At 32.6% G+C, this 23,806-nt stretch overlaps 5 protein-coding genes across 5 annotated transcripts; 4 read left to right on the top strand and 1 right to left on the bottom strand.

Annotated features, from left to right (window-relative positions):
• The first annotated feature begins 1,253 nt into the window (after window positions 1–1,253).
• On the top strand, window positions 1,254–3,516 carry LOC137818734 (protein NEGATIVE GRAVITROPIC RESPONSE OF ROOTS-like). The gene is made up of 6 exons (XM_068622313.1): window positions 1,254–1,441; window positions 1,541–1,616; window positions 2,136–2,653; window positions 2,881–3,046; window positions 3,136–3,196; window positions 3,294–3,516. Exons 1-5 carry the CDS (start codon window positions 1,337–1,339, stop codon window positions 3,153–3,155), a joined length of 885 nt encoding a protein of 294 aa, XP_068478414.1. The 5' UTR covers window positions 1,254–1,336; the 3' UTR covers window positions 3,156–3,196; window positions 3,294–3,516.
• Window positions 3,517–6,292: 2,776 nt separating this feature from the next.
• Window positions 6,293–9,010, top strand: LOC137818449 (sm-like protein LSM1B). The gene is made up of 5 exons (XM_068621890.1): window positions 6,293–6,732; window positions 7,423–7,491; window positions 7,573–7,688; window positions 7,774–7,836; window positions 8,755–9,010. The coding sequence occupies exons 1-5, from the start codon at window positions 6,672–6,674 to the stop codon at window positions 8,830–8,832; spliced, it is 387 nt and encodes a 128-aa protein (XP_068477991.1). The 5' UTR covers window positions 6,293–6,671; the 3' UTR covers window positions 8,833–9,010.
• A 2,168-nt stretch (window positions 9,011–11,178) lies between these two features.
• LOC137818448 (sm-like protein LSM1B) lies at window positions 11,179–13,793 on the top strand. Its single transcript, XM_068621889.1, has 5 exons — window positions 11,179–11,552; window positions 12,252–12,320; window positions 12,403–12,518; window positions 12,606–12,668; window positions 13,501–13,793. Exons 1-5 carry the CDS (start codon window positions 11,492–11,494, stop codon window positions 13,576–13,578), a joined length of 387 nt encoding a protein of 128 aa, XP_068477990.1. The 5' UTR covers window positions 11,179–11,491; the 3' UTR covers window positions 13,579–13,793.
• Window positions 13,794–15,298: 1,505 nt separating this feature from the next.
• Window positions 15,299–18,987, top strand: LOC137819579 (uncharacterized). Its single transcript, XM_068623473.1, has 5 exons — window positions 15,299–15,789; window positions 16,320–17,238; window positions 18,003–18,098; window positions 18,357–18,493; window positions 18,614–18,987. Exons 1-5 carry the CDS (start codon window positions 15,593–15,595, stop codon window positions 18,786–18,788), a joined length of 1,524 nt encoding a protein of 507 aa, XP_068479574.1. The 5' UTR covers window positions 15,299–15,592; the 3' UTR covers window positions 18,789–18,987.
• Window positions 18,988–20,810: 1,823 nt separating this feature from the next.
• On the bottom strand, window positions 20,811–23,292 carry LOC137819578 (exocyst complex component EXO70A1-like). The gene has a single exon (XM_068623472.1). It carries the CDS (start codon window positions 23,065–23,067, stop codon window positions 21,253–21,255), a length of 1,815 nt encoding a protein of 604 aa, XP_068479573.1. The 5' UTR covers window positions 23,068–23,292; the 3' UTR covers window positions 20,811–21,252.
• Window positions 23,293–23,806: the final 514 nt, after the last annotated feature.

The raw sequence follows: 23,806 nt of genomic DNA, 5'->3' as shown, positions 1-23,806 counted from the left end.
AGGTGAAAATCCAGGAATTGGTCTGGTGAGTGTGAGACATTCCCATGCAAATGTTGGTGGTCTTCCTCAGTCTGAGTTGTTTTTCTTGGCTGCCCATGCCTCGTTTCCACTAAGATTGAATCAACTGTCCATGTGTGCCACAAGTTCCTACACTCATTTCATCAACAAAACTACAATAGTCTTTTTCCTTTTGTTTTTATCCTGACCAGTCACAAAGCACAATAGTGAACTGCTAAAGAAAATATACACACTCTTCATCTTTCAAGTTCCAAGACACATGCCCTTGCATTTCTAGTTGGCAAAATATCTATTATGGGAAATTTTCAGATTTGGCTGAGGCACAAATTTTACCATATATAATGCTTTGCTTGTGCATTTGTGATATGCAACCAGATCGACACGACTATTTGCGCAATTGTAGCTTCTTGGCACAAAAATTAAGTGCCATTCTAGTCTAGTGGAATTTAAAAACCTATATAATTGTACTAAGCTACAAATTCCATATATATATTTTGCTGATATTGATATATGTTTCTTTAACACTATTTTAACACCACAAGACCCTTTTAATCCTCAATGAAGGGTACCTTTCACATATTGCACTTCATAATATGCTTAAGCATTTAAATGCTCTGCTTATGTGTCCTCATGAATCTGCTCTTAAGATTGTGTAGAGATTAGATCTGCCTTTCACACTCTCAAACCTATAAAGTGCATTTATTTGATCTGATGGTTAACACCATGACACGCCATATCCTAGTCAGAGTAATAACCGGCAAAAATATTCAAAACCATGTGTTTTTTATGGAGGAAGAGAACTCAAACGAATTCCGAAGTAGTAGTAGTAGTAATAAAAAGAATATACAAGAGAGAATGTCTTTTCTGGTATAAATATAAAGGGTATAAAACAATAAACTAAATAGTAGTGATAATATAATTTAACAATGGAATGAACCAATGAGGGGAAGTATTTGGTCAGAAAGAGAGACACGTATTGGGAAGGAAATAGTGGTGAGACAGCAAGTGAGTTAAGTCAAGTTCAGGGACTTGATGCAAAAGAAAAAAAAAAATCAGGCTACACCCAATTAAGCCATGAAATTCACCAAAATCTCATCATAGCTACTTTTCTAATCCCAATGCTCAACCCTCATTGGTTTTCAAGACCTGCTCTCAAGCAACTTTAATGGTTACTGCTTAAAAAGTGAATCCATTACCATTAAAACACCTGGCACCTAGCTCTCTCTCTCTCTCATTGTCAGTATCATCCAACCATCATTACCACCTTTTCTCCTCACATTATATATATTTATTGCTACCTAGCTAGTACTTTCAGCTTATGCACTCTAACTTCATTCATCCCCATAACCTTACCATTACCATTACCCTTAACCTTACCCTTACCCTCACCCTTACTCTTACCCTTAGTCCTCCCACAATGAAGGTGAGTCTCCTTCTTGTGTTGCCACTGTGTGAGATTGGTTATGTTTAGTGTTATGGAAATGTTGATGTTGTATGATCTGAATGTTTTTGTCACTTGCAGTTCCTCAGCTGGATGCAAAATAAACTTGGTGGAAAACAAGACAACAGAAAACCAAACACACACACAACTGCTACATGTAAGTTTTTGTTACTATTCAGATAGTTAGATTTTCCTTGCGTCAATGCATGAGGTTTGTAGCACCAATAGGATGTAAGAATTCAGTCGTTGTCCGATACACTTAAAAACACACTTGCTTCTATGTGAAGGAAGGGTGACTTGATTCGAAACATACAGAGGAAGACAGGGAGAAGACAAGTTTGTATGTTCAATATATTTTCATATTTCTCTTTCTCTCTCTCTGTCTCTCAAGTTTCATTTCCAATCAAACAAAAGACTATGTACAAGATAACGTTATTTATGTCAAAGGCGCTCGTGCATAGGAATACTAGGCACTTTAAAATGGTTTTTTTTGTGTATATTTAACAATTATTTATATCTTTAAGATTGAAGAATAACTTAACAGTTCTAACTTGGCATCCTAGTATAGTTGTAACTTGATCCAAGGAAAACTTAGTTAAGAGTAGTTTCAGTAAAATGACATTAATCGTTTTCTTGGGAATCTTAAAATAATGGTTTCTTTTGGTTTTGTGCACAGATCATGCAAAACAAGAACCTCGAGAGGAATTCAGCGATTGGCCTCATGGTTTACTAGCAATTGGAACATTTGGAAATAACAGTGAAATCAAAGAAAACTCAGATGACCAAAATGCACAAGAGGATCCATCCTCGTCAGAGGAAATAGCAGACTTCACTCCTGAAGAAATTGGGAATCTACAGAAGGAACTAACCAAACTCCTGAGACGAAAACCAAATGTGGAAAAGGAAATTTCTGAGCTTCCTCTGGACAGATTTCTTAACTGCCCTTCAAGCTTGGAGGTTGATAGGAGAATCAGCAATGCCCTATGCAGTGAATCAGATGATAAAGAAGAAGATATTGAGAAGACATTGAGTGTGATAATTGACAAATGCAAAGACATTTGTGCACATAACAGAAAGAAAACAATTGGGAAGAAATCTATTTCTTTCCTTCTGAAGAAGATATTTGTTTGTAGAAGTGGATTTGCTCCAACGCCTAGCCTTAGAGATACCCTTCAAGAGTCAAGAATGGAGAAGGTAATCCTTTCTTTTGTTGATAATCTTTCACTGGCCTAATTAGGTGGAGACATTATTACATGGTCTCGTATCATCATAATCAAGTTTATCAACCTTGTTATGTGTCACATAGAAATTGATTGGAATTATAAACAAATGGTGGCCTCAGATCTTAGACTGATTTCTAATTAAACTAGGTGCTATTCCAATGCTTTAGTTTTTTTACTCACCTGTGATAAAATATACAGCTTTTGAGGACAATGCTTCACAAGAAAATCTACACCCAAAATTCTTCTCGGACATCTTTGATGACAAAGTGCATAGAGGACAAGAAGATGACAAGGAAGAGGAGTGATGATGAATCAGATGAGAAAACTGGTGATGGCTGTAAATGGGTCAAGACTGATTCAGAATGTAAGTTGCATTTTGCCATATAATCTGCTGAATAATGTCCCTGACTTAAGTTTCCATGAATAATAATAATGTTCTTTTCTTTCTTGCAGATATTGTGCTGGAGATATAAATCTGCTTCTATTTTTACTAGTTATATTAGTAGCTGTTCAGGTAAACATCAATTCATGTATAATACAAGTAGTACAGTGGTGTGTGTGTACATTTCATAACACTTAGTTGACAACATTTTTTGTGTTTTTGACCACAGATTGAATGAAAAAGGGAGAGAAGTATATGTATATGATGATGGAGGATATGGAGTGGAGATGAGATTTTTTGAAATGAAGATTATGTGTGATATGTAGATGGTGCATGGTAGAGAGGAGAATGTGTGTGTTGTTAATAGTGGATCAAGTTATTTTTTCATGGTTGTGTCTGCAAATGCAGAACAAGCCATGTTGTGGAAAATGATAGAATGGATTTGAATGCTCTACACACTTCTCATCCCTTTTTTTACTCCACTTTGTCACCTCCTCCCCTTCTTCTTTTGTAACATCTCCCAAGTTAATGAATAAAACTTTTTATTATTACTTGTTTCTTCATTTTCTTCAACCTCCATCTTTTGGAATACTTCCTCAAACAGCCATTAAACTTCTAATCAAACATATTCAATCATAAAAATAATTTTTTTTTAATAAAGTGAACATGTTTATGTTTTTATGTGTTAGTTTAATTTGTTTATTTTAAACATATGCAGCATTTTTTAAAACTAAATACTCTTAACTAAAATTAGTTAGTTTTTATAGTGATAAATGTTTAAAAGAAAAAAAATTAATAACAAAAAAAATCTAAGATACTTTAATTATTTTATATTTTTAACATAAAAACTTTTATATAAACAATACATGCCAATTAAATTCACATAGAAATATGAATAAGTAATATCTTATTTATTTTATATATATATATATATATTAGTGGAGTGGAAAAAATGTTAAAATACAATTTTTATTGTAAAAGAGGGAAAACACAAGAAAGAGGTTTTGTGTTTTTAAGGATTTTAAAAACTTTTTTTTGCAACGAAAAAAAAGTGTAGTGTGTAATTCTTAATAACAAAGGTATAATTTTAATATATGAATAGATGATAAAAGCAACGATAGATGATAATGTTTTAATATGATACTTTTCACAAATATAAAAAAAAAACATAAATTGAGGTCCGTTTCAAAGATTAAAAAAATTAAAGTTAATTCCAAGGACAAAAAAAATGAAAAAAGATTAAAAAAAGATTATATTTATTCGTTTTAACATGAAATTATATTTAGTTATTGAAAACCTAATAAAGTCTACCTAAAACAAATATTATTAAAGGTTATTCCTAATTTAGAGATAAAATATTACTTTTACTAGTTTCTTCAAGTTAATCATAAAAATAAGAAAAGTTTAAATATTGTTATATTTATTTATCTCAACATGAGATTATATTTCATTCTTAATAACCTAGTAAAGTTTAATAAAACAAGTATTATTAAAATTCATTCTTAATCTATGATACAATTAGCTAGTACTTTTACAAGTTTATTCATGTTAACCATATTAGTAATATTTCTGAAACTTTTACACACACAGATATTTTTCTAATAATATGTCATTTTCGACTTACACATTTAAAAGAAAATGGTTTTGTTCAAACTATATTTAAAGATAGTGTCGTAATGCTTTCAAGATATACAAGTGGGTAAATAATCATTTATACATAGAAAAAGTAACAAAGATTGCTAAAAGATTTGTATGTATTCTGTTTGAGAACAAAAAATTTATACGAAAATAAGTAAGATAAAAATTAATATTTATTTAAACTAATAAAAAACTTAGATCGGGGTTTATTAGTGTTGGATCTAACTCTTATCCTTTATTTTCTAAAGTAAGATCTGTGTTATTTATTTCAATGTTTTATTTTTGGCCTTTAACTCTCAAATTTTAATTAATATTTTTTCTTTAATTCAATTAATCCGTATAATTTTTATCTATTTACGTATGGAATTTATTTATTACTAACGGATATACAGACGCAACGTATATCCAAATTTTTTTATTACTTATGTTTAATATTAAAATTTAAATAAACAATATTATTATTAACATATTTATATTAACAATGTAATTATGACCATAAATGAAAAGATACATAATAAATTATAAATTATTTAAGTGTGTCTAGTTATATATTTTTTAAAGAAACATAATAATTATATATCATAAATTTACAAATGTTATGTAAATTTTTTATTTTGTTATTTAATTATATTTAATGTGAAAAAAATAAAATACAAAATTTAATCAAATTAAATAATATCTTACTATTTGTATTAATCTTTTATTACTTATATATATATATATTTAATTAAATAGGTTTAAAATAATCTTTTATTTTTATTATATATATATATTTAAAACTAAAATTTGAATAAACAATGTCATTTTATAAACTATGTAGTAAGCACAGATACATACTGATACGACACAGACACAGAGATACGTAAAATCTTTAAAATGTAGGACACGAGGAACGGATCTATATATCTATATATTATATAATTATGAATTATATAAGTTGATAATAGAGATTTATGTGTATAGGTATGTTCCAGATTATTTTTTGGAGCAAAAACCATTTAAGATTATGTCCGAGCTTCATAGATTATAAGTATAAATTTTTAATTCATTTTAAATGTTTATTCATGTTTATCCGTATTTTTTATTTTTACTATTATTATATATCTATTTAAATTTATTTTTAAAAAATTAGATCTATGTATTTGTATATTTTAAATATCAAATTATCTCTCTATATCTATATATATACATGATTTAAAGAAAACAAAATATTTTATTAATTTGTAAAGAGAAAATCAAATAAAGATGACGATTAATATTGGGATGTGCATTTTATCGGAAAGAAATAAAATTATTGTTAACAAATATTTTCGTTAATTAATTTTTTTAATTTTAAAAAATTACAAATTTTATTTATTATTTTTTTATTTGCGTATTTTTATCAAGATTAAAAAAAGTAAAATAACTATCACGATTACTAAGTATTATAATTTATTTAATTTTCATAAGAAAAAAAATCGAATTACAACATGAAATAAATATAAAAAAAACATAATAAAAATGGAAGAAAAAATAAAAGTTTCGTATAAATATTTAATTTTAATATTATTATATAATTATAAGTTGTCATATGATAGGTTTATATATTTTGAAATATTTAGATGGAGCATATAAAAACTCTTACACTCATGCCTTCTAAACTTTGAAAAGATTAATATATCACCTTCTTCTGGATCTATCCCAAATCCCACTCTCCAAACCCTAGAAAATTAATCTCTTCCCCTTTTCTTTCTCTCAAAATCTCTATCAAAGATTCTCACTTTCCACTCTTCTACTGCGATTTGATTTCTGGGGGTTTCTTCCTTTTCGCAATTTCGATCTTAAACCTGAGGCTGTGGTATTCGGAATTCAGATTGAAGTTAGTTGGGGTGAAGTAGGGTAGTTGCGTTGGCACTGGCAATGCCATTGGTGTGATACCGAATGTCAGTGAGAAATTTTTCGGTGATTTTTGTGATACCGAAAATACATAATGTCTTGGGCAGGCCCTGAGGATATTTACCTTTCCACTTCACTTGCCAGCTATCTTGACAGTGAGCACTCTCTCTTTCTCTTTATCTCATATTGGTATACACTTCAAATTTTCTTGTTTATATGAAAGATTGGGCACTTGATTTCATTGTCTAGTGTTTAAAGGGTAATTTTCAATGCCAAAATGTTGTGGACTTGGTTAGATATCCTCTGGTGATTCAATTTTCAAGATCCTCTCGTGTAATTAGATATCCAAGAGCCTCTAGTGTAAATATATTAAGAAGGGCTTGATGTCCAAAATCTTCTTGTGTAAATAATCTAGTAACTGTAGAGAGCGGGGAACCGTGGAACATGAAAATATATAGCCATGATTATATGTGATATAATACAATTGTATGAGATAATATACGGAGCATTTATATGTTAGTGTTGCAAATTACCCAGGACCTAAAACTTTCCTCTACAAGTCTATTCTATACCTCTAAATGCTTGAAAACTATAGTCGTTTCTGTAAAACTGAAGGCATAAGAGTATGCTGTTGTGGTGAACTCTAGATGGAAATGATATTGCTTTTGAATTGTAATTTGTGTCTGAGTAGTTTTGATGTTACCAGTCTTTCTGATTCTGAGAAAGTGTTCAAAATCAGTGAAAACCTGTTGGGTGTTAGTAAATTAATTTGAGTTTTCTTTGGAGGTGACACTGATTTGTATTTCTCATAAACTTTTGTGGCCTCACACTAATTTTTGTTGTAGAGAAACTTCTTGTATTGCTGAGAGATGGTAGAAAACTCATGGGGACACTTCGCTCTTTTGATCAATTTGGTACCAACTTCTCCTTAAATTGTGTAAAGTTTTGACATGCAATAAGTTGACTTTCTAAAATGTCTCCTCAATAATATGCAGCTAATGCAGTTCTTGAGGGTGCCTGTGAGAGGGTTATTGTTGGTGAGCTGTATTGTGACATCCCTTTGGGTCTCTATGTGATCCGTGGGGAAAATGTTGTTCTGATTGGTGAGCTGGTAAGATTACTAACTATTTCCCTTTGCATCTGAGTATTTTCCATTAATCAATCTTATTTGCAATCACATATCTTTCAACTTTTAGGACTTGGAGAGGGAGGAACTTCCTGAACACATGACTCGTGTTTCTACAGCAGAAATCAAGAGGGTAGATATTCAAAAATCGTTTCTTTTTTTAATTCATGCTCTTTATGTGTATTTTTCTATCTCCTTATCCCCCATTTTAGTAAACATAATACAAAGTTGTGACTACCCTTCAAATTCATTGCTTTCCTACTTCTCTTCTTTAACCTTCATTGCGTCTTGAATAAATAAAGCATGTGGAGTGGAATCAGATGATGTATTTTGTTTCTGATATCTCTCAATCATTTGGTCAGTAACCTTGGCTGGGAAAATAATGCCAAATTATACTATGATGAGCAAGAAAAATGGACAGATTAAGGGATAAGTGGATGGGTCTATAATAAATATTCATGTACTCTACCTACCAAATTCTAGCTTATTGTGTCGGTAAAGTCATCCTTGAAAATGTTTTCTTTCTGTAGATGGTTGTGGCATTATAGCGATTGAGATAGGCCCACCCATACTCTTCTCTATCATGTCATATTCCTTGTCCTGGGTCTAATTTTGAAACTGATCACAATGATACGCTGGTATTTAGCTTAGCTATTGTATCTATTGTAATGTTTATTTGTTCTGATTATTAGTAATCAGCTTCATAGTTTGCAGTTTATCTGATAAATAGTAGTACTCTCATAGGAAGAAAAGGAAATCTCAATATTGTGATTATGCAGAAAAATGCCTTAAATATTTGATTGTCTATTTAGAAACCCATCATAACAGACACCCTTATAATATACAAATCTCTAAGTAACAAAATAGTTTCAAATTAAAATCCAAAAACTATCAGTACGTAGAAACATAGCAGATTCTTGACTTAATTTGTATATAGATAGGTCATTTGGTTTTCTGTTATGCTTTGGAAATAGTTGCTGATGTAGTCCTATAATAGCAGACTCTTGTGAAGTGCTGTATTTTTTAATGGAACTTTGATTATGCTTTGTAGGCACAGAAAGCTGAAAGGGAGGCCTCAGATCTGAAAGGGACTATGAGGAAAAGAATGGAATTCCTTGACTTTGATTAGTCAACCCTTATTCATCCTTCACCTTTCCATCCGCAAATATTATAGCGGCTGTTCTTCACATATTTTGCTTTCTTTTTCTCTGCTATTGTTGCCTTTCATGGGAGGGTTGAATACTCTTGAATTTGTTTTGTAATATTAGCCTCAGGAATCAATACTATCATTCATTTGCTTTCAAAAACATTCTATTAATATTGGTTCCTCTAATGAGAGGATGCATATTACAATTAAAATATAAAAATACATTTACAATCATTAGTTACAACATTAAGAATGGTTTAAAAATAATGTAACACGTTGAAAGTCATTTAGAATAAAATGGATTTATGATCTCTAAAGTCTTGAATTTTGATAAGAATTTTTTATTGGAATAATTATAAATTTAGAGTATGTATACGTACATATAGCAAATATACCTGCATATACATATATGACTTCATAAGTCTTCAATTTTATAAGATGTTTGTATTAGAATATGCAGATATGATATAAAAAATAAAACTCAAAATCCCAAATAAGATATTTAATTATAAAAATAAAAGTTACTTTTTTATATATATTAATGTCAAATAAGCATAATGAAAGTGGAAGAAGAAAAAATAGAAAGTTGTTTTGTGAGCCTCAAATTTTCAGTAGGAGAAACAAAAAAAAAACTGAATAATTTATATATATTTATTTATATAATTTTGTTTTGGAAAAGTAGTTTTCAAAATCAAACAAAACTATAATATCATTCTTAAAATTTATTTATAAAATGGAATATTTTTATATATGGATATAATATATTCGTATTTATTAAAATAATTTATAAATTTATACTCTCAATTAATTTACCTACAATTTGTCGTTTATTCAGACAGATAGGATCCAAATTATATAAATTTTTAAGTAAAAATCATGCAATTTAACTATTTATATTAATAAAATCAAAAATTTAAATTTACTAATTTTATAAAAATAAATAAATTATATTGACGTGATATTTATGAAATTTTACTTAAATCGCTATTATATACCAATAATAAAAATATATATTGCGTGATATTTAGTAATTATAAACTAAATAATAAGAAAAATAAAAACTATAATTCTTAAGAAAGATGAAGATATAAAAAAATAATTTGTTTCTTCACGTTTAACAAACTAGTCCATATTTTAAAAAATTTAAAATTGATAAATAAAATGAGAGTATATTAGTTTAAAAAAACAGTCACCAAGTTTTATATTAGTAAATAATAAATAAAAATTAGTGATATAAAACAAATAAATGTTTTAATATAATTATGTTTATTGTGTTATAAATTTGAATTTATTTAATTTTTTTTTACTGTAATTAAATAAAAAGGATAAAAATTATATTGTATGACATTTTTAAAGTTCTTTTACTGGCATGACATTTGTAAATTGCATTACATTTGTAAACTTAAAAATAAACTTATTATTTGTAAATTTACCATATTACATTACATTTGTAAATTTAAGTATTATGTTGGTTATATTTTTCACAATATATCACCAGATATGCTTAGATAATTATAAATTATATTTAATTTTTTTCAAATTTAATATTATTTTTTAAATTTTAAATTTAAGTAATTATAAAATTACAAAATAATTAAAATAAAATATTAATATAAAAATAAAATAGAAAAAAATTATAATGAAAAATCCTCTTTATATATTACTAGGAACGTAGACACTCTCGCTTGTGTATTCACATTTTTTATTTTTGTTTTTAATGTATATTTGTATTTTATTTTTATTATTACGTATTTAATATTTTATTTCTATTATTATTGTGCATTTTCATTTTTTATTTTTGTTATTAATGTTATTATTATTATTATGTATCAATATTTTTTATTTCTACGATTTGTCTATTCATCAAATCTAGAGTAATTTGATTTTTCAATATGTATCATCTTGGATCATAAATAATGATATTTCTTTAGAGTTTGACTACTTGATTGTATTAAAAATATACAATTTATTTTTATCATTTTTTTAGTTCTAATTTAATGTATTTTTTTAATGAAATGATTACCTAGTAGTATAAGAAAAATGAATGCAACAGTATATTTTGAATGGTTTACTTTGATTAATTAACAGTAGAATTGATTATTAAAAGAGTAGAGAAAGATAAAATATATTATTATATATATTGGTATATGTAAGACACATTTTTGAATTTCATACCTAAAGAAAAGAAAAGTGAGTTAATTCTGTAATAACATTAAATTTATAAAAAATTTATATTATTTTTTAAATTTTTCAGAAGAATAATTTTTATTGAAAATAACTCATTTTCAATTAAATTTTAGTAATATTTTCTTCCGTAATTTCAACAATAATGAATTAACGAAAACGCCGAACTGTTTTTGATTGAATAAACCCTTCTGAATCTATGACAAAATCAGAGTCTGGAAACCCTAGAAGATTAAACTCTCCCCTTTTCTTTCAAAAAAACTCCCTTTCCACTTCTATACTTGGGTCTTTGGTTTCTTTCAGCGATTTCGATCTTAAAACTGAGGCTGTGTAATTGTGAATCCAGATTGAAGTAATTGGGGCGGAAGACTGAAGAGAGTTGAGTTGGCGCTGGCAATGCCATTGTTGTGGTTAGTGAGGAGCAATTCGGTGATTTTTGAGATACCGAAAACGCAAAATGTCTTGGGCAGGCCCTGAGGATATTTACCTTTCTACTTCACTTGCTAGCTATCTTGACAGTGAGCCCTCTTTCTTTCTTTTTTTTTCTCTCATGTTGATGTACACTTCAAATTTAATAATTTATGTGAAAGATTGCACTCTTGAGATAGTTATCCCAGCTTTTCTTTTTGGTTCTTGCTTTCATCGTGTAATGTGTAAAGGGTAATTTTTTAGTGGCAAAAAGTTGTGGACTTGGTTTGATATGAGTAGTTTATGGAGAGGAAGTTCTTTTTTAGTGTTCAACTTTGTCTTGTATTTTTGTGGAAAATGAGGATTCCATTTTCATTGGGAGTTTTAGGTTGGGCTTCTATTGTTTTAAATCATGCTTCCAAAATGTCATTAGGGAAGAAGGAATTTCTGGGACTGCAAATTAAACTGTCATATGTTTGTCCTCTGTAATTGTTATACCTCCTAATTCCAGCAATAGTTGCCCATGCAAAAGTTAACGTATGAGAATATGCTATTTTATTTTATGGTCACCTATTGATGTGAATGCTATTTCTTTTGAATTCTAATTTGTGTGATTGAATAGTTTTGATGTCACATTGCTTTAGACATATTTAGCATATTAGGCTTTCTGAAAGGGATTTTTGATAGATATTGTTCCAAAGCAAAGAAACCTACTGAATGTGATTAGTTAATCTTGGTTTTCCTTGTAGGTGAGGCTGATTTTTTTTTATGTACTTATTTGTATAGTCTGACGATAATTGTTATTGTAGAGAAACTTCTTGTATTACTGAGAGATGGTAGAAAGCTCATGGGGACGCTGCGCTCCTTTGATCAATTTGGTACCAACGTGACCTTAAATTATGTAAAAAGTTTTGACACGCAATAGGTTGACTTTGTAAATTTTCACATCAATAATTGCAGCTAATGCTGTTCTTGAGGGTGCCTGTGAGAGGGTTATTGTTGGTGATCTGTATTGTGACATCCCTTTGGGTCTCTATGTGATCCGTGGAGAAAATGTTGTTCTAATTGGTGAGCTGGTAAGATTACTAATTGTTTCCCTTTGCATCTAAAAATATTTTCTAATTTTCAATCTTATTTACTATCACATGTCTTTCAACATTTAGGATTTGGAGAGGGAGGAACTTCCCGAACACATGACTCGTGTTTCTACAGCAGAAATCAAGAGGGTAAGTATTCTTAAATTTTTTCTTTATTATTTACTTGATGTTCTTTGTGTGTATTTTCTGTCTCCTTATCTCCCTTGCTTTTGTAAAGATAATAGTATGCTGTGACTTGGACATTCATTGTCAATGCGCCCATGAATTCATTGCTTTCATACTTTCATACTTATGAATTCAAAATATTCCTAAATTTTGTTTCTAACATCTTCTAATCATTTGGAAACTAACTTTGTGCTGGGGAAATAATGGCGAAATATGTTGATGATGAGCAAGAAAAAGTGGACAGACTAAGTACTCGTTTGAATGTGCCTATACTAAATACTTATGAACCTACCTACCAAATTCTAGCCCATTAAGTTAGTAACAAAGTTCTGGAAATTGTCATTTTTTTTCTTCTGTATATTGAGATATTACTCTTTCATGTCACAATCAACCTTGTCCTGGGTTTCTTTTTGCCAGCCTTAAGGATAAAATCATGTTTATCTATTTTATGTATTTTAGTATTTCTTAGTTCTGGTTATTACCAGGTTCATGTTTGCTTGCAGTTTAACTGACAAGAGTACGCTTATAGTCAGAGAAAATTCTCTATGAACTAAAGGAATCTCAATACTGTAATTATGCAGAAAGATGTCCTAAATGTTTGATGATCTATTTATAAACTCAGTATAGTACCCAAATGAGATTAAAATCCTAAAACTTTATATTTGGGTCCATTTGTTTTCTGTTATGCTTTGGAAATAGTTGCTGACTAGTATTTGCATTTATTTAAGCAATAATTCAATTTTGTAGCCTTGTGAAGTTATGTATTTTTGAGTGGAACTTTGATTATGCATTGTAGGCACAGAAAGCAGAAAGGGAGGCCTCAGATCTGAAAGGGACTATGAGGAAAAGGATGGAATTCCTTGACTTTGACTAGTCAACCCTGTTCATCCTTCACCTCCCCATCCGCAAATATTATAGCGGCTGTTCTTCACATATTTTGCTTTCTTTTTCTCTGCTATTTTTGCCTTTCATGGGAGGGTTGGATACTCTTGAATTTTGTTTTGTAATGTTAGCCTCAGGAATCAATACTATCATTCATTTGCTTTTGAAAATTTGTCAATTAATATAAGCATGATTTCAATTCGTAACCACTTTCTGATTTGGGTTGAAAGGCTTCAAATTAGTGTTTTATTAGTTCAATGCTTTGCAACCTTAAATCCAACGTGACCATGGTGCACTGTGAAGTTCTCTAATTACCTCATTCCGCCATCAATGGTTGCTTATAAATGGGGAAGTGATTTAAGACTCCTATTTTAGGCTATATAAATTAGGATAATTATTATTTTATAAACTGAAATTGATAATAAATAAATATTGTATATGCTTAACATTGATCTCTTTCTTAAGTACTCTTTAACTTTTTGTTTATATCACATAAAATTATAACTTCTAATTTCCAACATGATAATAATAAATATGATCTATTTATTCATTTTTCTTTCATTCAAGTTGTAATGTTTTTTTTATGAATTTCTATTTGAGTTTTTAGAAATTTATATTTGACCATCTAAAGAAAATTTTAGCATACCAACATATATTTTTTCTTTATTTAATAATTTTTTCATGTAATAATTTGGGAGTGTCAATTTAGATGAAATATTGTTGAGATGTCAATTGCATAATAATACCTAAACCAGAATAATACCAAAATATGAAGTTTCATTTAAAAAAAACTAACTTTTTTAGTCAAAACATATTTGAAAACTTTATTTTCACTTAAAAAGTTTTTGCCTAATTCACCAAAATGTTACTAGCCACTCTAATAATTATAAGTTTGCTTTCAATTTTCATTGAAAATATTTTAATATTAGAATATTTTTCAAAAGTCATATTTAAAATTCATAAAGAAGTTTGATAATTTTAGTATTAGAAAATACTGATTGAGCTTGTACACTTCATAATATTTTTACTTCAGTGCAACTATCTTCAATAATTCATATTTAAACATCAAAATCAAAACCATACTCGAGTAGTATTTAATAATCCTAAGATAATGATATTTGTCATTCTCAATTTTCTTCTAAACTTTTAAACAAAAACTTCTGAATAGTCAAACAAAAAGAAATTAGTGAAAATCGAAATGATACAAAGCCTTCGATACTTTTTTTTGAAAATCTCATTTTTTTTTCTATGCCAACTTATGCAAGAAGAACAAATTGATCATTATGATTTTGGTGTTCCAAAGTTCCATTTGGTTTTTACCAATATGAACAAAAATTTCTATCTATTAATAAATAAATAAAAAACTAACTTTTCCATTCGAAATTTACCACTAATAACTCACAAGTAAATATATAAAAAATTATAAGACTACTTTCAACCTAAATTTTAAGAATAATAATAATATTGACTCTGTGAGCCATCTATTTTGAATTCTGACAGTGACAGTACCATTGGTAAAATGCATTTTATTTTTATTTTTTTAACTATTCATATAAAGACACCGACACCTCTATGAAGACCACTCACTATAAAACAAGAAATTTGCGGAGAGAATCCAGTGGCTGACTAATATATATATATATATATATATATATATATATATATATATATATATATATATAAAGCACTGATTCTTTGAATTAAATTAAAACAAATGACAGAAATTAAATTGTGTCTGGCAACAAAAAAATTAATTAGTAAAAATACCACTAATCTCATATTTCTCACATAAAATTTCTTACAGAAAACACTATATTATATATTGTAAAAGCAAATAATAATAAAAACTGAACTGCATTCAATAATCTACCTTTTCTTGATGACTCTGTTAAACTAATAATTCACTCACTCACCATTGTTCCAGCTCAAGCACACAACATTTTTTTCTTCTTCTCTCTCTTTTCTCTCTCTTCCCTCTACAGATCCAGTTTCTGTGTGTGTGTGAAATGTGTGGGGTCTCGGTTCTGGCGTTTCTGCTTCTGCTGTCCCTCTGTGCCGAAGCTTCTGTTCACGACTACAGAGGGGAGAAATTCGCCGCCAAAGGCAACGCCTTTGTAGTCCATGGAGGTAGCGAAGGAATTTACGCTTCCGTCCCCAATCTCACCGACGCTTACCCTCCGCCGAATCCTGAATCCTTCATACGGTCATTTCACTTCTCCCTTCAATTTCTTGCCATGTGAAAGCACTTCTCTTTAAGATTTATCTTCATTGTTTAGTGTAACCCGCCAGATTCAGAATTGCTGCATGTTTTTTGTGTGAAAAATGTAATTGACAATGTTAGGGAGCTTGTTGAATTGCTGCATTGAGCTTTCAGTGTGGTGGTTGTGAGGTTCTTGGTAGAATGTGTAAGTAAAATGTGAGCTTTTAATTAACTTCAATGTGTAAGTAAAATGTGTAATTTTACTTGTCAGATTTGAAAAGTCAACTTGTTAGGATACTCATCGTAGGATTTCAACTAGTTGGATTAAAAGCTGGAAAACTGTTTCTCTTGTGGATGAGTCCCAAAACCACTGTTTTTGTTTAGTACTTTGTTGTTAGTTATGCTGATGTTTGAATTGAGCACGCCTTATGCTCAATTCAAGCCAACAGATATAATAAAAGTTTTTAGCTTACATAAAAGTTATGTTGATGTTTTGTTGATTCGGTTTTATATGTTGTAATGTAAAAATCCAGATTGGATAGGATTACATTTCGGAGAAACAAGGAGTTTTCCAACTTCAGCTCATGGCCGATTCAAGCTGTTCTTTTTGAAGTTGAAGATAGAGAGACAATTGGTGGTTCAGCTTATGGGGGTCAAAGGGCTGTCTGCTGCACCGGTGATCTAGCAAAACTCGGTGTGTGTGCTGAAGGGCAGGTGATTTACCGCCCTTCTGTAGAGAATCCTGATTGGCCTCAAGTTTTTGGTGTCTCTTTTAAAATTGATGATGAAGTGGCAGTGCTGCCCATGAAAGCTATACAAATCACAAAAACTGGGATGTATAACTTGTATTTCATTCATTGTGATACTAGGCTTAAAGAATTGGTTGTGGAAGGGAAAACTGTATGGAAAAACCCCTCTGGTTATCTGCCTGGTAGAATGGCACCTATGAAAATTTTCTACCAATTTATGTCTTTTGCATATGTATTGCTTGGGATATTTTGGTTTTCTCAATATGCTAGATTTTGGAGGGAAGTTTTTCCCCTGCAGAACTGCATTACCCTGGTGATAACCCTAGGCATGTTTGAGATGGCTCTGTGGTACTTTGACTATGCTGAATTCAGTGAGACTGGAATCAGGCCAACTGGGACAACCATATGGGCAGTCACCTTTGGGACTGTTAAGCGGACAGTGGCACGTTTGGTCATTTTAATGGTTTCAATGGGCTATGGTGTTGTGAGACCTTCCCTTGGAGGGCTTACATCAAAGGTGGTTTTGCTTGGAGGAACCTTCTTTGTTGCATCTGAAGTTCTTGAGTTGGTAGAAAATGTTGGTGCAGTAAGTGATCTTTCTGGAAAGGCAAAACTGTTCTTAGTTCTTCCGGCTGCAGTGTTGGATGTGTTCTTCATTCTTTGGATTTTCACTTCACTCTCTGCAACTTTAAATAAGCTTCAGGTATTCATCTTCTAAGATTTTCCCAATATTCTTTATTCTTTGAACATCATGTGAGCTTTTTCTTCTGTCTCACACATAAAGTAGCTTTTCTTGTAAATGGACATAACCTGCAGGGCTGCAAAATTTTCACTTTCTTCGGTAAACTTGCCAGTCACGGTTTTCCTTAATTTTTATTTAAAGCACTGTGTGGGTGGCAATTGGGAGGAGGAGTACTGTTATGGTATCATATCCTTTCTAAATTTTGTAGAAATATGACATGACAGTATTATTGAAAGAGTTATCTAGCAGGAGGAGACTCAGGGAGTGAATTGCCATAAAAAAGTACTGTTACATTTCTAACTAATAAATCAGAATATAAGGGCAGATGGGCTATATAGAGTGAAGTAATCAAGTAACATGGGGGAGGACATTACACAGTTCTCCCTCGGGTTTGCCAATATTTTGTATTTTTCATGTTTGATATTTCATGGCTATGTTTTATGATATATATGTAGAAAAATAAGAATTAATGGTCAAATTATAGTTTTTTTTTCTTTAATTGAATTAATGAAATATTCTTTCCCAGGTTGAAGTATCAGACCCTGATGATCTTATTCCATGAATCCTATTCTGTTTTATAGCTTTTGTGCACAAACTAGGATGATTATCTTAGACTTTTGCCATGCTGCTGCATCATGTAATGTGACGACTGATTTATTCACTTTGTCATGTCTTTTAATATAACTATCTAAAATTGACTCTTCTGGGCTTATGAAATGCAACAGGCCAGAAGGATGATGATAAAATTAGATATTTACAGGAAGTTCACTAATGCTTTGGCAGCAGCTGTGATTGTATCTGTGGGCTGGATTTGTTATGAGGTAATTCACAGGCAGAAACATATTTCAATTGGGCTTAGCACGTTAACTACACCTAGTTATTGTACAGTTGACTCAAGGTCATCTATGCAATCAATGAATTCTGATGCTGTAAACAAATTAAAATGAGCTGTAATTTTGTTACCAAAACTAGATCAGGAAATGTGTTAGAAAATAGATGTTATTTGCATATTTACTGGTTTAATTCATCAGTCAATTTTATATATCAAGTCTTCATTATTTTTCTACTTTCTCTTTCAGCTTTATTTCAAATCAAATGATGTATACAATGAGCAATGGCGGAATGCATGGATCATCCCAGCATTCTGGCAAGTTCTGTCTTACTCTCTCTTGTGTATTATCTGCATTCTTTGGGCACCATCTCAAAGTGCAACACGGTAAAAAATCCACCTCTCTCTAAGTTTTTCCATCATCAACATTCTTTAATGTCTGCGTTAGAGCAACATTTCTGTCCATGCACATCATTTGTAACTCACTATTGTTCCTGTTGTTGACAGATACGCTTACCGTGATGATGGGAGCGATGAGTTTGATAGGGATGAGACTACTTTAACGCTCATAAAACCATCACCTATTTCTTCAAAAGATGTTCGAAGTGTGCCAGATGCTAGACCAGTGCAGAGCAGTAACGGGAATTCAAATGATGATTTAGAAGAAGACAAGAGAGAATGAATGATTCTTGCTTCTATTGTACCCCCTTTTGAAAATTAGCTCCATGACTCTTTCTTTAATTCTTTTATCTCCCTTTTTCTCAGGACATACTTCCTTACCAGATTGGATTACATGACAGAGTCCTGTGTGTTCCTGTGATGCCAATGGACAAGAATATAATTTAGTTACTTTTTACTAATACAAAGGAACCTTTTTCCAATCATGCCATGTTATGTATATTATCCATGTGCATGCATGCATACATGTGGGGACACTTGATGGAATTTTTTTAGTTTAGTTTCCAGCTGTATAGCATTCTATCAGTATTTTATTATTTCGTATTTGATGAATGATATTTTGAATCCATGTATTTTTTATTTTTCTGTATGTATATTCTTTCCCTAAAGTTTAAGGATAGAGTTGAGTTGGTAAAGGTCAATAAAAACGATTTATCAATGCAAAGCTATCAACACGAATTTAATAATCCAAACTTTATTTATCTTTTACGATGAATCCAGACTTGTAGTTGTAATTTTACTTTTAGGACTAAAAGAATTCAATTATTGACCTATAAGGAAGAAGAGAAGTGTAGAACAGTTTCTCTCATACTCCATGCTTAGGTGTGCATAAACAAAACATTACCTTTTAAAAAATAATTTAACACAAGCTAATTCAAACGTAATGGTTCGTCACCAATTTGATTATGCTGTGAGCTCGTTAATCCTTTTATATATACACACTCACGTTTAATTGTTTCAGCTCTTCTTACAGAAGATTTTACTTTAAAACGATATCGATGAGTTATCTATCATTCCAAAATGATTATTTCAGCAATAAACATTATTTTTTAAACAATTTTATTTTTAAAAAAAAACTTATCATTTTAGTAATAGATAAGGAGTAATAAATTTGAGAATATAATGGGAAGAAAATGTAATACTTCAAAATATAAGTGAATTCTTTTTTGAAAAGACTAAACAGGAAATAGAAACCCATCTACATTACAACTACCTAACTGTATATACATACATCCAGTTGCTTTCGTTTTCAGGCATCACCTTCATATTTACGCAAATATGGAATACAAAACAGTGATAGATCCAGCTTTTCCTGTTCCTGATGTTGAATTGAACTAAGGAGAATACGAAGGTAGGTTAATGGCTAACAGCTAAAATTAGATGGGAACAAAAACTTATGTGATCCAATCACAGGAATTTTAGCCTTGTGGTCACGGAACTGCATGAACTTCTGGCTTCTCTCTAACAACAAATTATATCTCACATCATTTCCTTTATGCCAACTGGTAACAAAATGTAACATTTAATGTTTACTAAAATAATACCCCCATCATGATTTCAAGTTTTCAACAAAATCCTGTTTATTGATTCTTCTTATTCCTGTACTTTTCCTGTACTGTAAAAATAAACTTACTCTTGGTCGAAGGTGATTCAAATGCTTATGTTACCAAAACCCATCCCCTGAAGAACTTCCAAATTCTTGTAGTTTTCTGGTGCGGAAGGAAGGAAGACATAAGCTGCTTGGACGGAATGCTTAACAAAAATACAAAAACGAAAAAGAAATTGTGGCCTACTTCCGGTAAAAGGTATAAGAATGTGCTTACAAGGTTAACATTCAAGTACAGAAACTTGGCCTCCTTTCAGAATGAACCTAACGCAACCTTTCAATAAAACTTAAACTCTTGTAAACAGTGGGTAATTAGTAACTAAGTGGTCCATGAAAGAAAGAAGGAAAATTCAGTAACGATTATCCAATAACAAATAATAAGGCGTCCAAGAATCCAGCCTACCCAAAGTAGTTCGTATCAGATGCACTTATCAAGAGCTATAAAGCTGTGTATACACATTACTCGGTAACCAAATGTGGCAGGATTCTTTATTAAGCAAGGTCTTTTATGTGTGTGCGATATATCTCATAAATACTCTTCTGTTTTCCACATGAACCTCTTAGATAGAAAAAACAGAAGATACATACAGGTGCCTAAAGACGAAATGTATCTAGAACTAAGATTTAAGACAAAGCATATAGTGCAAAACTATCACATTGTATAGAAGTCATTTGAAGCTACAAAAGTAACCGCCCTTTTCGACCTTAGAGAAAATTTATAAAAAAAAAAAACACACGTACAACAAATTCCAATATAAACAAATAACAAAATCTAGAATGTGGTGAGAAATCAAATAACGTGCTTACAGGCAGCAGCATTCAGGGTGAGGGAGGTACTTGGCTTTTCACAAGCCACACCAATCTTCAACACAAGATTAGGGTTTCCCGATAATCGTGGATCATCATGGTATAAATCTTGTTGGAGCACCCACCCGAGAGCTTGAGCAACCTCAGATTGGCCAGCACTCAATTACCCGAACGCTCCAGGGAAAAAATTAAAAGAATATGTCCTAGCTTCTAAGTTGCAAGACTCCATTTCACTTGTTCACTTCAATCACTCCACTCCACTAGTCCCATTCCATCATTCAGATCTCCTCCTCAAGTGCTGGGAAACAGCAATCCCTTCAAAAAAGTCCAAAACAGCATCCTCCAGGTCCTCAACAGTGTACTTGATGTAATTCTCCGGATGCCTCCCACTCTCTATGTGGCCCCTGAACCTCCCAAGAAACGACCTATACGCCGGAATCAGCTTCTCCGATATCGATATCCTCAGCTCCTCCCTGAGCTGCGAATCCGGTATCAACCAAACCGCCTGAGTCCTGTGAACCTCCTCAAACATGGCATTAAAAGCCTTAAACCTCTCCCTCAGAGCATTCCTGGACACCCCAGAAGAAAACCCCCCACTCACATGCAACCCCTCATCCCTCAAACAATACAACACCCTCACCCACGTTGCCCTCTGGTAGCTCGTGGCTGCCTGCCGGAACTTTCCGGTGAGCTTCTTCAAATAATCATCCCCAATCATCTCCCTCAACTCCGGACTCCCCCTCACCTTCTGCACAATGTAGTGCACATTGTTCATCACAAACAAGTGAGCCAGAGACGCATCCTTGTAATGCTTACTCTTCCCATCCAAGTTGAATTGTAATATCACAATAATCCAAATCAAGTGCACATCCAAAGGGGTCTTCTCCTCAAACTCAGTCAAATCCAAATCGGGTATCCCAGGATCACCCGAATACCTAGACCCCGTGGATGGCTTAGACACTATAAGCTCATTCAAAGTAACCTTGTAATCAGAGATCAAACTTATGTAGTTCATCACATACCGAGTCAGAGGGTGAATCGTTCCACCAGGAACAGGAACCCTAGAGGGTTCCTTAAGCACGGCGTTCTCAAACTCCGACAGAATCCCCCTCGCAGCCTCCCCCAACCTCGACAGAATCTCCGCTGCCTGAACCCTAATCGACTCCGAGGACTTGGAATCAAACACGACATCAATATCCGGCATCAACTCCGTCAACGCATCGTGCAAATCCAGAATCTTGAACAACTTCTCCGGCGACCTCCGGCTAATACTAATCGCCTCGGCGAAGTTGAAGAGCTGAATCGCAGGGCCCTTCACAGTCTCCATGAAGCAAGCGTCATCGATGGAGGTTCCGACTCCATCGAAGATTTGCTCGCAGAGCTTCTTCTCACTGGCAAAGAGCGTTCTGACGCAGACTTTCGCGGCTCTTATCCAGCGTCTGATTTTGTTCTCGAGCTGCTCCCACTGGAGGCGCTGCACGTCGCCGATGCTGAGCTTCTCGATTCCGAGCTTGCGGAAGCTGGCGTCGACGGAGGATTTTCTGACGCTGCCGTACACCTGGATGCACTCGCGCAAGTAGCCGGAGGAGACCATGCGTTCGGCGATGCAACGGAGGTCGTAGACGGCGTCGCAGGGGATGAGATCGATCTCGCGGATGCTGCTGGTGGAGCGGTAGCTCCCCGTGACGGAGGAAGCAGCGCCGTCGCTGTTGAAACGGAGGAGAGAGGTTTGGCTGACTTCGTCGTTTTCGTCGTTGTCAGGGTGTTTGGGAGAAGAGGAGGAAGAAGGAGGGTCAAGGGTTTGGGAGGCCTCGTCTTCGGTGGTGGGGTCGAAGGGGTTGGTGTGGGAGATGAGGATGTTGCGGAACTCGTCTTCTAAGCGGGCCATGGCGATCTGGATGGCCGAGTTGACTTTCTCCGACACGGAAACGGAGGAGAGGGACCTCTGGATTTCGTCCACCGCCTGCAGGTAGAGATCCGCCTCGTCGCGGTCGCCGGAGAATATCATCTTGTCGCGGGCGTCCTCCGACGCCGTCGAGTCCCACCGCAGAATAATCTTCTCCGCCGTGTCAAGCGGGAGGCTCTCCATGATGACCGTAATCAAGGGGCGGAGACACAGAGAAAGATAGAGAGAGAGAGAGAGAGAGAGAGAGAGAGAGAGAGAAAGAAGAAGAAAAAAGAAAGAGATAGGTTTTGTCCGAATAATAGAGAAAGAGAAAAAAGGTGTGGAAAAGGTTGGCGTTTGGGGTAAAAGAGAAGAAGAGAGTTTGTGTGTTGTGTTGTGCGATGTGGGATTCGGGATTAGTGGCGTTTCACTTCTTCTTTCCATTACTCATTTTGACTTTCTAAATGCCGCCGTTCGTAACCTTACAATTTTCTTACACCATTTTTCCTCACCTTTTCCACTCATTTTTTCTAACTTTCTAAATTAAGTTGGATACTAATTTTGTCTTCCTTTCTCTTCTTGTATCAGATGCTTTTCACTGCTACCTTAGTTTCTCCAACTTTGTCTGCTGCCAACAACCTCTCTATTATTCCTTTTCCTTTTCCTTTTCTAGACTCACACTACAACTCTTTGCTTCCAATTTACACACTTGCAAGGTCAGTGAGTGAGTGAGTGAGTGAATCTATTAACTAACTGCTTCAATCACTTTCCATTTCCATAGGTTTGGGAGGTAAATGAATATTACTATGAATGAGTTTGGGAAAAGTGTTCCATTTGCAACTAATCACCACATCAATGAGAACCAACTGGGTTCGTACTTTTCACAAACGACTCATTACTACATTCATTCCACACTATCTATGTCAACCCTATTATTAATATC

Source organism: Phaseolus vulgaris, chromosome 10 (genome assembly GCF_000499845.2).
Source record: "Phaseolus vulgaris cultivar G19833 chromosome 10, P. vulgaris v2.0, whole genome shotgun sequence".
NCBI lineage: Eukaryota > Viridiplantae > Streptophyta > Magnoliopsida > Fabales > Fabaceae > Phaseolus > Phaseolus vulgaris.
This window is presented reverse-complemented; position numbering and strand designations above follow the sequence as displayed.

Coding starts and splice junctions, on each gene's coding strand:
- LOC137818734 (XM_068622313.1), top strand. CDS start 1,337: ATGCACTCTAACTTCATTCATCCCCATAACCTTACCATTACCATTACC. Junction 1,442..1,540: donor TTAGTCCTCCCACAATGAAG/GTGAGTCTCCTT, acceptor TGTCACTTGCAG/TTCCTCAGCTGGATGCAAAA. Junction 2,654..2,880: donor AAGAGTCAAGAATGGAGAAG/GTAATCCTTTCT, acceptor TAAAATATACAG/CTTTTGAGGACAATGCTTCA.
- LOC137818449 (XM_068621890.1), top strand. CDS start 6,672: ATGTCTTGGGCAGGCCCTGAGGATATTTACCTTTCCACTTCACTTGCC. Junction 7,492..7,572: donor TCGCTCTTTTGATCAATTTG/GTACCAACTTCT, acceptor AATAATATGCAG/CTAATGCAGTTCTTGAGGGT. Junction 7,689..7,773: donor TTGTTCTGATTGGTGAGCTG/GTAAGATTACTA, acceptor TTCAACTTTTAG/GACTTGGAGAGGGAGGAACT.
- LOC137818448 (XM_068621889.1), top strand. CDS start 11,492: ATGTCTTGGGCAGGCCCTGAGGATATTTACCTTTCTACTTCACTTGCT. Junction 12,321..12,402: donor GCGCTCCTTTGATCAATTTG/GTACCAACGTGA, acceptor CAATAATTGCAG/CTAATGCTGTTCTTGAGGGT. Junction 12,669..13,500: donor CTACAGCAGAAATCAAGAGG/GTAAGTATTCTT, acceptor TATGCATTGTAG/GCACAGAAAGCAGAAAGGGA.
- LOC137819579 (XM_068623473.1), top strand. CDS start 15,593: ATGTGTGGGGTCTCGGTTCTGGCGTTTCTGCTTCTGCTGTCCCTCTGT. Junction 15,790..16,319: donor AATCCTGAATCCTTCATACG/GTCATTTCACTT, acceptor GTAAAAATCCAG/ATTGGATAGGATTACATTTC. Junction 18,494..18,613: donor CCATCTCAAAGTGCAACACG/GTAAAAAATCCA, acceptor TGTTGTTGACAG/ATACGCTTACCGTGATGATG.
- LOC137819578 (XM_068623472.1), bottom strand. CDS start 23,067: ATGGAGAGCCTCCCGCTTGACACGGCGGAGAAGATTATTCTGCGGTGG.